General features: G+C 56.6%; 1 protein-coding gene across 1 annotated transcript; it reads right to left on the reverse strand.

The window, feature by feature from the left end:
• On the reverse strand, nucleotides 1-5,259 carry SIVA1 (SIVA1 apoptosis inducing factor). The gene is made up of 4 exons (XM_082648832.1): nucleotides 5,105-5,259; nucleotides 2,777-2,971; nucleotides 1,893-2,049; nucleotides 1-189 (listed from the first exon to the last, which is right to left on the reverse strand). The coding sequence occupies exons 1-4, from the start codon at nucleotides 5,220-5,222 to the stop codon at nucleotides 132-134; spliced, it is 528 nt and encodes a 175-aa protein (XP_082504958.1). The 5' UTR covers nucleotides 5,223-5,259; the 3' UTR covers nucleotides 1-131.
• Nucleotides 5,260-11,875: the final 6,616 nt, after the last annotated feature.

Below are 11,875 nucleotides of genomic sequence, written 5' to 3' on the forward strand. Positions count from 1 at the left end.
GTTTATTCTCTTCTGTGGTCAGGAGAACAAAATACAAAATAGAAAGGCTGTCCCTTCCCGCCCCTCCCCCCAGTTCCTCAGCGTGGACGGCGGCGAGGTCGTCCAGGCAGGGCTGCCGTCCTCTCCTGGCCTCAGGCCTCGAACATGGCGCAGCTGGCGCACAGCACTTTCTCGTGGAGGTCACTGCAGCTGCGACACCGCGAGGTTGGGGGAGAGGAGCTGGCATTAGGGCTGAGTTCCACGGGAGCTGCCGACCCCACCTGGTCCCTCGACTTTATCTGGAGGCGGGGCTGTTGGCCCAGACAGAACCAGTTAAGAAGAGGCCCCACTGCCGCAGGGGGCCGGGCCCACAGGGCCGGGTCCTTGGAGAAGGACACCCGCAGAGGGGGGCGGTTCGAGGGCCCGGGGAGAGGCCGGAGCACGGAACCCGCAGAGTGCGGGACTCCAGGAGCAGCCCTCCCGACAGGCATCTGCCTCGAGCACGAGGGGAAACGTCTGGGGTGCTTGCCGGAGCCGCCCTCACGGACTGACAGCTAAGGAGCCCCCGGGGCTCAGCCCCGGTCTCACGGTGGCCAGGTGTGCAGCAGGGGTGACTGGCCCCGGATAGCTCACAGGGGCAGCAGCTCAGGTAGGGTAGGGACATGGCAACTCGGCGAATGGCAGGGGACACGCTTCGGGAGACATGCTGAAAGGAGACGGCAGCACGCCTGAGGTGCAGCGGCAAAGGGTCCACGTCCAGGGCTAGGAGCTTGGCTCCAGCTCCTGGTGGCGATGCCCCACCCACGGCCGTGCCTGACCCTGGGGACGAGGCAGCCACCAGGTGCGGGCAGGATGCCTGCTTCCAGGGTGGCGCTGAAGCTCGGAGGCCTGAGGCGTGGCCTCCAGAGGGGACCCCGAACGTGTCGTCTGTTTCTCACCCGGGTCAGAGAGCCCCGCCCGCCGGGGCCCGAGAAACAGGCAGGTGTGTGGCGGGCTCTGCAGGTGCCTGGGGGCCAGGCAGCAGAGAGCAGGGGCGGGGGAGGCTGCCACGGGAGTCCCTGAGGATGCGGACGGCCCCGGGGAGGGAAGCAGCTGCCAGTAGGTGGGGCGCCCACCTGGCCCCTCAGCTGGCCCTTGTGCTGTGCTCAGCTCCCCCTCCAGGGAAAAGCCACTGGCAAGGCCCTGCCCGTCTCAGCTTACATATAAACAGGAAGAAAAGAAAACTGAGTTGGCAAAGTCAATAGAAAGAGTATTCCACACCCATGACTCGCCCAGCACCTGACCCCTGAACCGGCCAGCACGGGAGGCCCACGCCTGGCCTCCGTCCTTCTGTCCAGCGCGTCCCAACCGTGGAGCAACCCACCTCTCGGGAGGCGTGTTTTTAACTTTCCACAGTTGGGGTTGGTTTTTTTTTTTTTTTTTGGCTGTGGGGGGGTGAGTTGGTTTTAAAGGCCATTGGGACTAAACTGGTTTGAGATCTGCAGAACTTTTCTTACGGGGCACTGCCCATCCCCACCCGTCAGCCGGGAGTGGCCGCTGGGACGAGGACAGCGCCCGAAACCTCCTGGGCAGGGATGGGGCCCACCGGCTGTGGCGGACGCGCTCACCCAAGCCAGACAAAACACTTACTTCCTGCCCTCACCTGTCAGGTGTCCTCCGCTAATGAGCGCGCGACACAGGAAGGCCATGTGAGGCTTCCTGATGCCAGGGCTCAAAGGACTAGAGCACAAATGGTCTGGGACAGACCACAGACAGCGCAGAGCTGACCTACAAGGTCTGGACTTCCTCCAGAAAGGATCTCAAGGTCTTGGAAAAACTCAAGCTGAGCAAAGCATTTACTGGCATCACATCGTCCCACCGGGCAATGCGGGATGGGCCTGCCGCCCCCACTCCCCGACAGGGCCCGCACTCACTCCACGAGGGCACACAGGGCGCAGGCCACTGCCCCACAGCCGCAGCAGGTGCGCACGCAGCGCCCGCACAGGGCCCGCTCGCACTGGCCGCACGCCGCCTTCCCGTCCACAGCCCGCACGCACGACGAGCAGGCTCCCGATGCCGCCATGGCTGGGTCTGTGGGGAAGAAACACCCATCAGCCCAAAGGGGACCTGGAGCGCTGGGGCTGGGGGCCACCCTCCTTCCTGCGCCTGACTGACCACTAGGTCCTAAGACGACAACCTGTGCATTAGCAAAGCACCCAGACCCGTTCACCAGGGAGAGATCCCAGCTGGCTTCCGTGACTCCCACCTACAATTCCCACCACCCAAATGTCGGTACCTAAGGGTCAGCCCTTCTCCTGACCGCCTGCATCAGAAGTCGCTAGGCCTTCGTCCCTTGTGTGTCTCCCAGCTGCGTCTCAAAGCGTGGTCCCTGCATCACGGGTTAACACAGGGGTCCCTTTGCCCCACCCAGACCCGGGGGCGGGAGAGTTTTTAACCAGCGACACAGGTGACAGTCTGAGACGCACACCACACTGCACAGGGACCCGAACAGGCTTTTCCCACCCAGCCAGGTGGGACTCCGTGGGAGAGCTTCAGGTGGAAAGCAGGCAGGACACCCAGAAGGGTCACCCAGAGGGGTCTCTGTTCCTTTCTGATCCAACAGTTAGAAGCTGTTTGCAGCTACCAGACGTGGATGTTGGTGACAGCAGAGCCTCCTAATGTCAGGAGCCTGCAGGCCCTCGCCCTGTTCGTATCGTCAGACTCGGGCCCAGCCCCCTCCAGCCCAGGTAGGAAAAGCCCCTGCCACACCGCATCCTTAGCACACAGCTGGGAAGCGCCTGCCGTGGGCCTCACTCACCAGCTTCGGAGGCCTGGGCTCGACTCCTGGTCAGTCGGCCGTCGGGCCCGATCAGCATCTGCCCGCGTGCGGCCCGAGGGGCTTCTGTGGGGCCAGGCTTCGGGGACTCCGGGGTATGGACGATGGCGCAGGCTTCCTCCCACGCGGGGTCCATGCAGGCCTGGGCCCCGCGGAAGAGGAGCTGCGTGGTCTTTTCTGCGGAGGCAACCATTTCCCCGCTTATATCGCTGCAGCACGGAAGCACCTGCATGGCCACCTTGTCCCTCGAGCTGCGCGTGGCCGGGCCTCTGGTTACCCAGCCACCCCAGAGCACGCTGCTCCCTGGCGAGCTGGGTCCCACCCTGACCTCCTGCCTGGGCTCAGCGGCCACCTCCTCCAGGAAGGTGCCGGACGCTGCAGCCCCACCTGGGCTCCCTGTGCTATCACTCTGCTCATTTTCCACACGGGTGGCCTCACCTCCTTGCCGTTCATCTCCTGCCCAGCACCCACAAGCCGGCTTCATCCAGCAGACGAAGCTCTGCGCTGTGGAGTGCTAACTAACGCACAGCCGAGAGACTCAGGGCTGAGCCCACACCCCAGCCAGCACGCACCCCTTCACTGACCACGGAGCTGCTGGCAGAAGGCGTGGCAGCAACCAGCTCGGAACAAGGTGCCCCAGAACTTTCCAGACCTCTGTGGGCCCTGGACACCCCCCCGACCCCAGAGCTGAGGTGGTTTCTCAGCAACCAGAGCAGTGGCTTTCCATCAGGGCACTGGGGGCTTTCACAAGGTCAAATGCCAGGCGCCAGCCCCAGAAATGCTTTGTTTGTGGTGTTCTGCCCTGTCCCAACAGAGCCAGGGTGGAGACCTTAGAAGCTGTTGGTGCTAAGTGAAACCGACAGAAACACACAGTTGGGTAACTCAAATGGAGTGGCTGATGACAGCCCCGTCATACCCAGTTCCTCTTCCTCCAATCCCCCCCATCCCCACTTATAATAGGGTGGGACTGCAGGGAGGTCATGTGGTGAGGCTAAGACTTGTCTTCAAGGGTCTGTGGTCTGTTCAAGATAAAGAGACCAGGGTTCAGGCTTGGAATTCATTAAACACGAGTTCATGCTGGTCTATGTCCTGCCCTTCTTAGATGTCCAGGGAGCCTCGCACTCCCTCTGTGACGGGGCCCTGCGAAGGACAAGCCCCTGCAAATGCTCCAGAACATCGTGGTCAAGAGCTAGACTGACTTAGCCCGCGTTTATTTTTAATTCTTCTCTCTGTCTGCAGTGTTTACATTTTTTGAAGGTCCTGAGAGGATAACACTTGCAGTCTGGCCATAGTACTCACAGCTTCACTCATTTTTATCACCTGCACGGCCTCGAAAGGCATTTGCATTTGCAACCCTGCATGTGCAAGAAAAGAAAGGGCACAGCAGCTGCTGATGGGGGCAGCGGGGTGGGGAGCAGCAGGACAAAGAGAAGCAGGGTCTCCCCAGGTTAGGCGCTTCCCCACATCCCTAGTACACGGCAGCACCACTCAGTCAGACACCCAGGTAACCATCTGACTGTTCCACACGCACAAACCTCGTGCCTCCAACCACTAGTTAAGGTAAATTCCACTCTGTAGTTACCCCAGGGTATTAAGCCCCCCAAAGCGATGATCAATAATATCAATGCGCCCAAAAACCTGCATGAAGCAGCCAGAGAAGGCTTCCTAGGTCAGTGTCCTTACATCTCTGGAACTGGACACTCCAGCCACAATGAACCGGACAGCACTCTCCGGCTTCCCGGCTTTTGCATAGGCTGTTCCCTCTGCCTGGAATTCCCTTCCTCTCTCTCTCTGCCTGCCTAATCCTGAAGGATTCGCCTTCGACCCTGTTCCTCCACGAGACCTCTAACAGCCTGCAGGTGGTCCTGCAGCGACCCATGCCTGCCCTGATGACCTCTGGAGAGTTCTTCTCTGGCTGGCCCCCCAGTAGACAGCAAGGCAGGGTCTCCCGCAGCCGCAGCGCCTGGCAAGGAAGGCGCGCTCCACAAACGCCTCTCGGGTCAGAACGGGTGCTTCTACCGGCTTATTCCACCGGGACATCCCACTCCCCGGCCTCTCGCTGGGCTGGTCAGACCAGGGCTGGCTCCTGCGCGAGTCCAGCATTCCCAAAGGACAGTGCCACGTCTCGGCCCCACGCGGAGGCCGCCTGTTTCGGGAAGGTGGAGGGCGGGGACAGGTCGTGGACGCGGGCGCATTCACAGCGCCCAAACTGCTGCTCCCAAACCCGGCCGGGCGACTGGCCCCGGCCCCCGGCTCCAGGGGGCGCGGCCTGCGGAAACCGCCTGCCCGACCCCGCTACCCCTCACTCACCGAAGATCTCCCGCGTGAGGCGCTCCGCGCACACGCCGCGACTCAGCTCCCTCCGGCCCACACGCACCTTGAGCTGCAGCGGGGCCGCGTCCGCGAAGGGGCAGCCCCGCTTGGGCATGGCCGCGGCCCGCAGCGGCGCAGCTCCGCGGCCGCGCCTCGCCTGCCCGTGACGTCACAGCCGTGCGCCAACCCCTGCGCGGGGCGGGGGCGGGGCTAGTGCGCGGCGCGACGCGGGATAGGCCCGGGAAGAGGGCGGGGGGGGCGGGGCTGCTGCACGGCGCGGCGCGGGATAGGCCCGGGGAGGGGGCGGGGCTCGTGCGCCGGGAGGCGGGACTCGGAGACGCGGGAAAGTCCGGGAAAGGGCGAGGGTCGGAGTGGGCGCCCCGGGGGCGTGGAAGCGGGAAGGCGGTGTGGTGCGCACGCGCCGCAGGATGGGCTGGGGGCGACATCGGGGGCGGGACTCGTGTGAGGGGTGGCTCGTGATAGGTCGGAGGCGACATGTGGGAGGGACTCGTACGAGGATGCGGAAGGGAAGGGCGTCTCAGCTGTTTTATTTTTTTTTCTTTTTGCGGTACGCGGGCCTCTCACTGTTGTGGCCTCTCCCGTTGCGGAGCACAGGCTCCGGACGCGCAGGCTCAGCGGCCATGGCTCACGGGCCCAGCCGCTCCGCGGCATGTGGGATCTTCCCGGACCAGGGCACGAACCCGTGTCCCCTGCATCGGCAGGCGGACTCTCAACCACTGCGCCACCAGGGAAGCCCTCGGCTGTTTTAAATTTTGCTCCCCAAACAACTCTCGAAACTGGTTATACTTCTCCGTTTAAATCACCAAAAGTTCGCGGCTGATTCACTTTTCTGTAATTCTTAATTTGGAGGACTGCCCCGCCCTCACACGTGGAGAGTGCCGCATGAACGCACTGGATACACGTCACGGGCCGGGTTTCGGGCCCTGCTGCGTCATGCGGGGCAGGCCTGACGTAATGTCGGGCTCTGACAGAGCCGTGCGGCTCCGGCCCCACCTCGGCCTCTGCCGGCCGCCTACCCGCCCGACCCTCGTCCTGTCCGCTGCCCCCGAGGTCGTCCAGCTCGTTCCTGTCGCCTGGATTTCCGCTGACAAGCCGAGGGCCTCCGTCTTACAGGCCACGCCCCACGCGACACACCCCTCACGTGACACCACCCCACGTGATGCACATCACAGCCCAGGACACCCGCAGGGATGGGGCCCGCCAGGCATGGAGGGTCTAGGGAGACCAGGCCGAAAGTGGGGCTTCGGCCAGCGTTTTTCCTGTTGCGTGACCGCATGATCTGGTACTATACCCGTTAGCGGTCTGCGGTCACTGTGACAAAAAGACGCTTGACTGGTTTTAGCCCAGAAATAGATGAAATTCCCAGTAGTATTGTTTTTAATCTTACAGGCCTTGGGAATTTTAAAAGACTTCTTTGCGTTCAGATTTGAAACTGCCTTAGGATCGTTTAAGACACAGTAGATAGATGCAAAACATTGTGATTAAAAGAGAATCTTGTTAGCTCTTCTATTTCAACCTAATTTTAATTTAAGAAATATTTGTTGAAGGCCCAGTCAGTGCTGGATTAGTTTTCTAGAGGTGCCGTAACAAAGCACTCAGACTGAGGGCTTAAACAATAGACATTTATTCTCTTACAGTTCTGGAAGTTGGAAGTCCAAGATCAAGGTGTGTGCAGAGCTGGTTTCTCCTTGGCCTGCAGACAGCCGTCTTCTCCCTGTGCTCACGTGGTGGTCCCTCTGTGTCCTCATCTCCTCTTCTGATAAGGACGCCAGTCAGACTGGATTAAGGCCAACCCATATGACCTCTTTAAAACTTAATTACCTCCTGGTTCCTCAAAAAGTTGAAAATAGAACTGCAATTGATCCAGCAATGCCGCTTCTGTGTATACAAAGGAATTGAAATCATTATCTTGAAGCGCTATCTGCACCATGTTCCCTGCAGCATTTTTACAATAGCCAAGACATGGAAACAACCTAAGTGTTCATCAATGGATGAGTGGATAAAGAAAATGTGATATTTGGAATATACATATAATGAAATATTATTCAGCCATAAAAAAGAAGGCCATTCTGCCAGTTGCAATAACGTGAATGAATCTGGAGGACATTTTGCTAACTGAAATAAGTCAGAGAAAGAGAAATACAGTACTGTATGATATCACTTATATGTGGAATCCAAAATCATCAAACCTGGGACTTCCCTGGTGGTCCAGTGCATAAGACTCTGTGCTCCCAATGCAGTGGGCCCGGGTTTAATCCCTTGTCGGGGAACTAGATCCCGCGTGCATGCCGCAACTAAGAAGTCCGCATGTGGCAACGAAGATCTCGCACGCCACAACTAAGACCCAGCGCAGCCTAAGTAAGTAAGTAAGTAAGTAAATAAATAAATACTAACAAAAAAAAAATCATCAAACTCATAGGAAGAGAGTAGAATGGTGGTTGCCAGGGGCTGGGCTTGGGGGAAATGGGGAGCTGTTGGTCAAAGGGTACAAACTTCCAGTTATATGGTAGGTAAGTTCCAGGGATCTAATGTACAGCTCAGTGACTATAGTTAGCAAGTATTGTGTATGTGCAGGTTGCTAAGAGTAGATCTTAACTGTTCTCACCATAACAACAACAACGACAACAAAATGGTGATTATATGAGGTGAAGGATGTATTATCTAACCTTATTATGGCTTGCAATATGTATGTGTATGAAATCATCACACTGTACACCTTAATGTTGTAAAAATTAAGAAAGAGAAACCTCATTTAAAATGGAGTCAGTGGGAATTCCCTGGCGGTCCAGTAGTTAGGGCTTCGCACTTTCACTGCAGAGGGCTTGGGTTCAATCCCTGGTCGGGGAACTAAGATCCTGCAAGCCGCATGGTGTGGCCAAAAAAAAAAGAGTCAGGAGGCCAGAAGAGGGAGCAAGCATGCCCTACTGAACTACATTAATTGCAGACCCGATAGAAAAAGAGTACCTTGCATCTACAAAGAAGAAGGTTACTACTTTACTACCCAGCAGGAGGAAGAATTTCTCCTTGCCCGACAACAGCCCAGCCAATAAGAGTCTGTCACAACTCAGCCAATGAAAGACCACTTACATGTCCAACTCCCAGTTTCCACCAATGGGTTCTTTGCTCAGACTAGCCCCTTCCATCTCCTCCTTCTCAAGAGTTTTCCCTCCTTTGTTCTCCAGACTTGCCTGTGGTTAGCCATAGATTACACGTCCCAAATTGCAATTTTTTGCCCTTCCCAAATAAACCCATTTTGATGGTCTCTTTTATTGTTTTAGTCAACAGTGTACAATTAAGGTGTACATTATATGTCAATTATATGTTCTATATCAATTATATCTAAATATATGTCAGTTATACCTCAATAAAGCTTCGGAAAAAATGACCTCTTCAAAGTCCCTACCTCCAAATACAGTCCCATTCAGAGGTACTGGGAGTTGAGGCATCAACATGTGAAGTTTAGGGGAACACAATTCAGCCCTTAATAGATACCGTGCTCTGTGCTAAGGCCCTTAGGGGTGGTGTGGAGCAGAGCCAGCGGGGTCCCTGCCCTCTGGTGGGACAAATGTCACAAAAGGGGAAGGACGGGAGCTGTGGAAGCACAGTAAGGAGAACTGCCTTGCCCGGGGCGGGGCGATATCCCAGGAAAACCGAACTCATGCAAAGCATTTGCGGAATGGCATAATTTGACCTTAGAAAGTTGGACATTCTGGAAGTGAATATGTGTCAGATGAGGAAGGAACACGCTTTCTGTTTTCCCACGAGAAGTGCAGCAAACTTCCCCTCCAACAAATGCAGAGTGGGTAAGGCTGGCAGGAAACGTATTCATTAATGTGTTTCATCAGAGTTGCCTCGGGGTCCTAAAATTGTAATGATCATCTCAGTTATGTAAGATGGTTGTATGGTTACTTTGAGTAACTTTTAGATTGGGGTATAATTTACTTACAGTGTGGCTGTGTGTATTTACACCCAGTGGAATGCCCAGATGGCAAATGTATACAATTCTGCCAGTTACGATGACCCCGTCGCCCCTCCCCCGCCCCGGGCAGAAGTGACCATTGCTCTGTTTTCATCCCTACAGGGACGCTGCCGTCCTAGAACCTCACAGGCTCGGTCTTCTTCTGCACGTGCACCTTTGTGTCTGCTTTTTCCGTCAGTTCGCTCTGAGACCGGCCACCGTCCTGCACTCCTCAGTGGTCCATTCCTTTCGTTGCTGAGTGTATTCCGTGTGTGGATGGACCACAGTTTGTTCGCCTGTCGACTGACACCTGGGCTGTGCCAGGTTTTGGCTCTGATGAGGGCAGCCGCTCTGAACGTTCTCGTCTAAGGCTTTTTCTGTACTTTCGTGGTCATTTGTTGTGGGTCAGTGCCTAGGAGTGGAATGGCTATCTGATGGTAGGGCAGATGAATGTTAAACTTCTGAGCAAACCAGCAGCTTCCCAAAGTGTTTGGGAAAACACTTTCTTGTTTTTGTTTTTTTTACATTTTGGCCGCGCCCCGCGGCATGTGGGATCTTAGCTCCCCGACCAGGGGTCGAACCGTTGCCGCCTGCAGTGGAAGCACAGAGTCTTAACCACTGGACCGCCAGGGAAGTCCCTGGAAAAACGCGTTTTATCAAACAACGTTATCAAATCACTTACTTGTCTTTTATCCATGTATTGACCTGAGACCACTGTGAGCTCGTGTACAATGGGGCTGTGTTATTGGTGCAAAGAAGAGAGGGCACCTTATTATAATTACTCAGACCCTCACAACATCTGATACTGAGAAAAAGGGGGGCTGTGCGTCCTAACCCAACCCAGAGGACAGAGCCTCCCATCCCTGGGCCACACGGGAGTGAGGAAGCTGGTGCCGGGGAAGAATGATTTCCCCTCCAAACTGGTGTCTTTTCACCTTGTGTAACACCTGCAGACACTCAAAGACATCGCCTGGGGCTGCCTCCCCAAGATTTTGTCCCGAGATCAAAGGAAAGAACACCGCGTATTCGGGTGGAGAATTCAGCAGCTACCACGTAACGCAGCGGCTTTGTGCAGCTCGTCATTTATGCGGGGTGAGCTTGCCGAGCCAGGGGTGCAGCTTTCCATGCGGAATGAAATGATTTCTTTGGAAAACGCCTGCTCTGGTTGATGGCCCGAAGCGCGCATCCCTCTGCCGTAGCAGGATGGGCATCTGGTCAGGAGAAGCACAGTATCCCCGGGGGCAGGGAGAAGAGCTGGGGCCCACCTCCTCTTTCCTTAAGAACTCACCCTGCCTTCGGCCTCTCCCTTCGCCCCTCTTGCTCTGTCGAGGAGGGAAATAATTCTTGGGAAACGCCAAGATGAGCTTCTGCGGGCGCGTCTCACCTGCAGCCCTGCTGCCCGAGGAAGCTGGTCCGCACGCGTGCCCCTGACACCTTTCAAACCACTGAAGGCTGTTCTCGGCGCTGCTTGGAAAAGTTCGCTGGCAGGTGTGCAGCCACACACCCGATCTGTGGCCCTTTCACCCAACATGCTCTCACATGAGTTTGGGACTCCGTGGTGCAAGCCGGTGACACCGGACCCTGCGGAACCGCCCGGGGCCGGCAGGGCCCATGGGAAGCAAGCCGGGTTGGCAGCGGCCCAATGTCAGTGAACCCAGCTGGCATCCTCAGCTCTAAAAAGCTAGGATTTAGGGCTTCCCTGGTGGCGCAGTGGTTAAGAATCCACCTGCCAACCCAGGAGACACAGGTTCGAGCCCTGGTCTGGGAAGATCCCACATGCCGCGGAGCAACTAAGCCCGTGAGCCACAACTACTGAAGCCCATGTGCCTAGAGCCAGCGCTTCGCAACAAGAGAACCCACCGCAATGAGAAGCCCGTGCACCGCAACAAAGAGTAACCCCCGATCGCCGCAACTAGAGAAAGCCTGCGCGCAGCAACGAAGACCCAATGCAGCCAAAAATAAATAAATAAATAGTTAAAAAAAAAAAAAACCCTAGGATTTAAGCCCGGCAGACTCTAGGTCTCTCCATATGTATAATCCCTTCCCTCTCTGAAATGATACCAAAAGACCTGTTATTTTTCTAAACTTACCCCAAACTGTGAAGGGTTAAGGAAGCTACCACTCGGCTTCTGGTTGAGCAGAGACTACCGCAGGCTCTTTGCAGCCTCAGCCAGTTGAGAAGTGGCTTCCTAGCCCAGGGGACTCAGGAGGGATGCGGCCAGTGGCTGTCCCACCGAAATGGAGGGCACTGCTGGTGGCGGGGAAGGGCTCGGGGCGCTAGGGTGAATCCGTTGAAGTGGTTGGTTCTGGAAAACCTGTTTAATGCCCGTGGTCTCTCTCCCCTGGGCTGGTTGCGTTTTGTGGTCTGAGCAAACTCACGGCTTGGCTTCGTGACACGAAAATGTGTGTCAGGGCTTCCCTGGTGGCGCAGTGGTTAAGAATCCGCCTGCCAATGCAGGGGACACGGGTTCGAGCCCTGGTCTGGGAAGATCCCACATGCCGCGGAGCAACTGAGCCCGTGCGCCTGCGCTCCGCAACAAGAGAAGCCACCGCGATGACGGGCCCACGCACCGCAACGAAGAGTAGCTCCCACTCGCCACAACTAGAGGAAGCCCGCGCACAGCAACGAAGACCCAACGCAGCCAAAAATAAATAAATACATCTATTAAAAAACAAAAGAAAATGTGTGTCACCCAGACTGCTGATGTGGCAAAGTGGCGCCTTCCAGCGTTTAAAAGTCAAAATGACGACGACAGAGGCAGAACAAAACAGGCGCTGCTCGCTACCGG

This window comes from Grampus griseus, assembly GCF_964374135.1.
Source record: "Grampus griseus genome assembly, chromosome: 2".
In the NCBI taxonomy this organism is placed as follows: domain Eukaryota; kingdom Metazoa; phylum Chordata; class Mammalia; order Artiodactyla; family Delphinidae; genus Grampus; species Grampus griseus.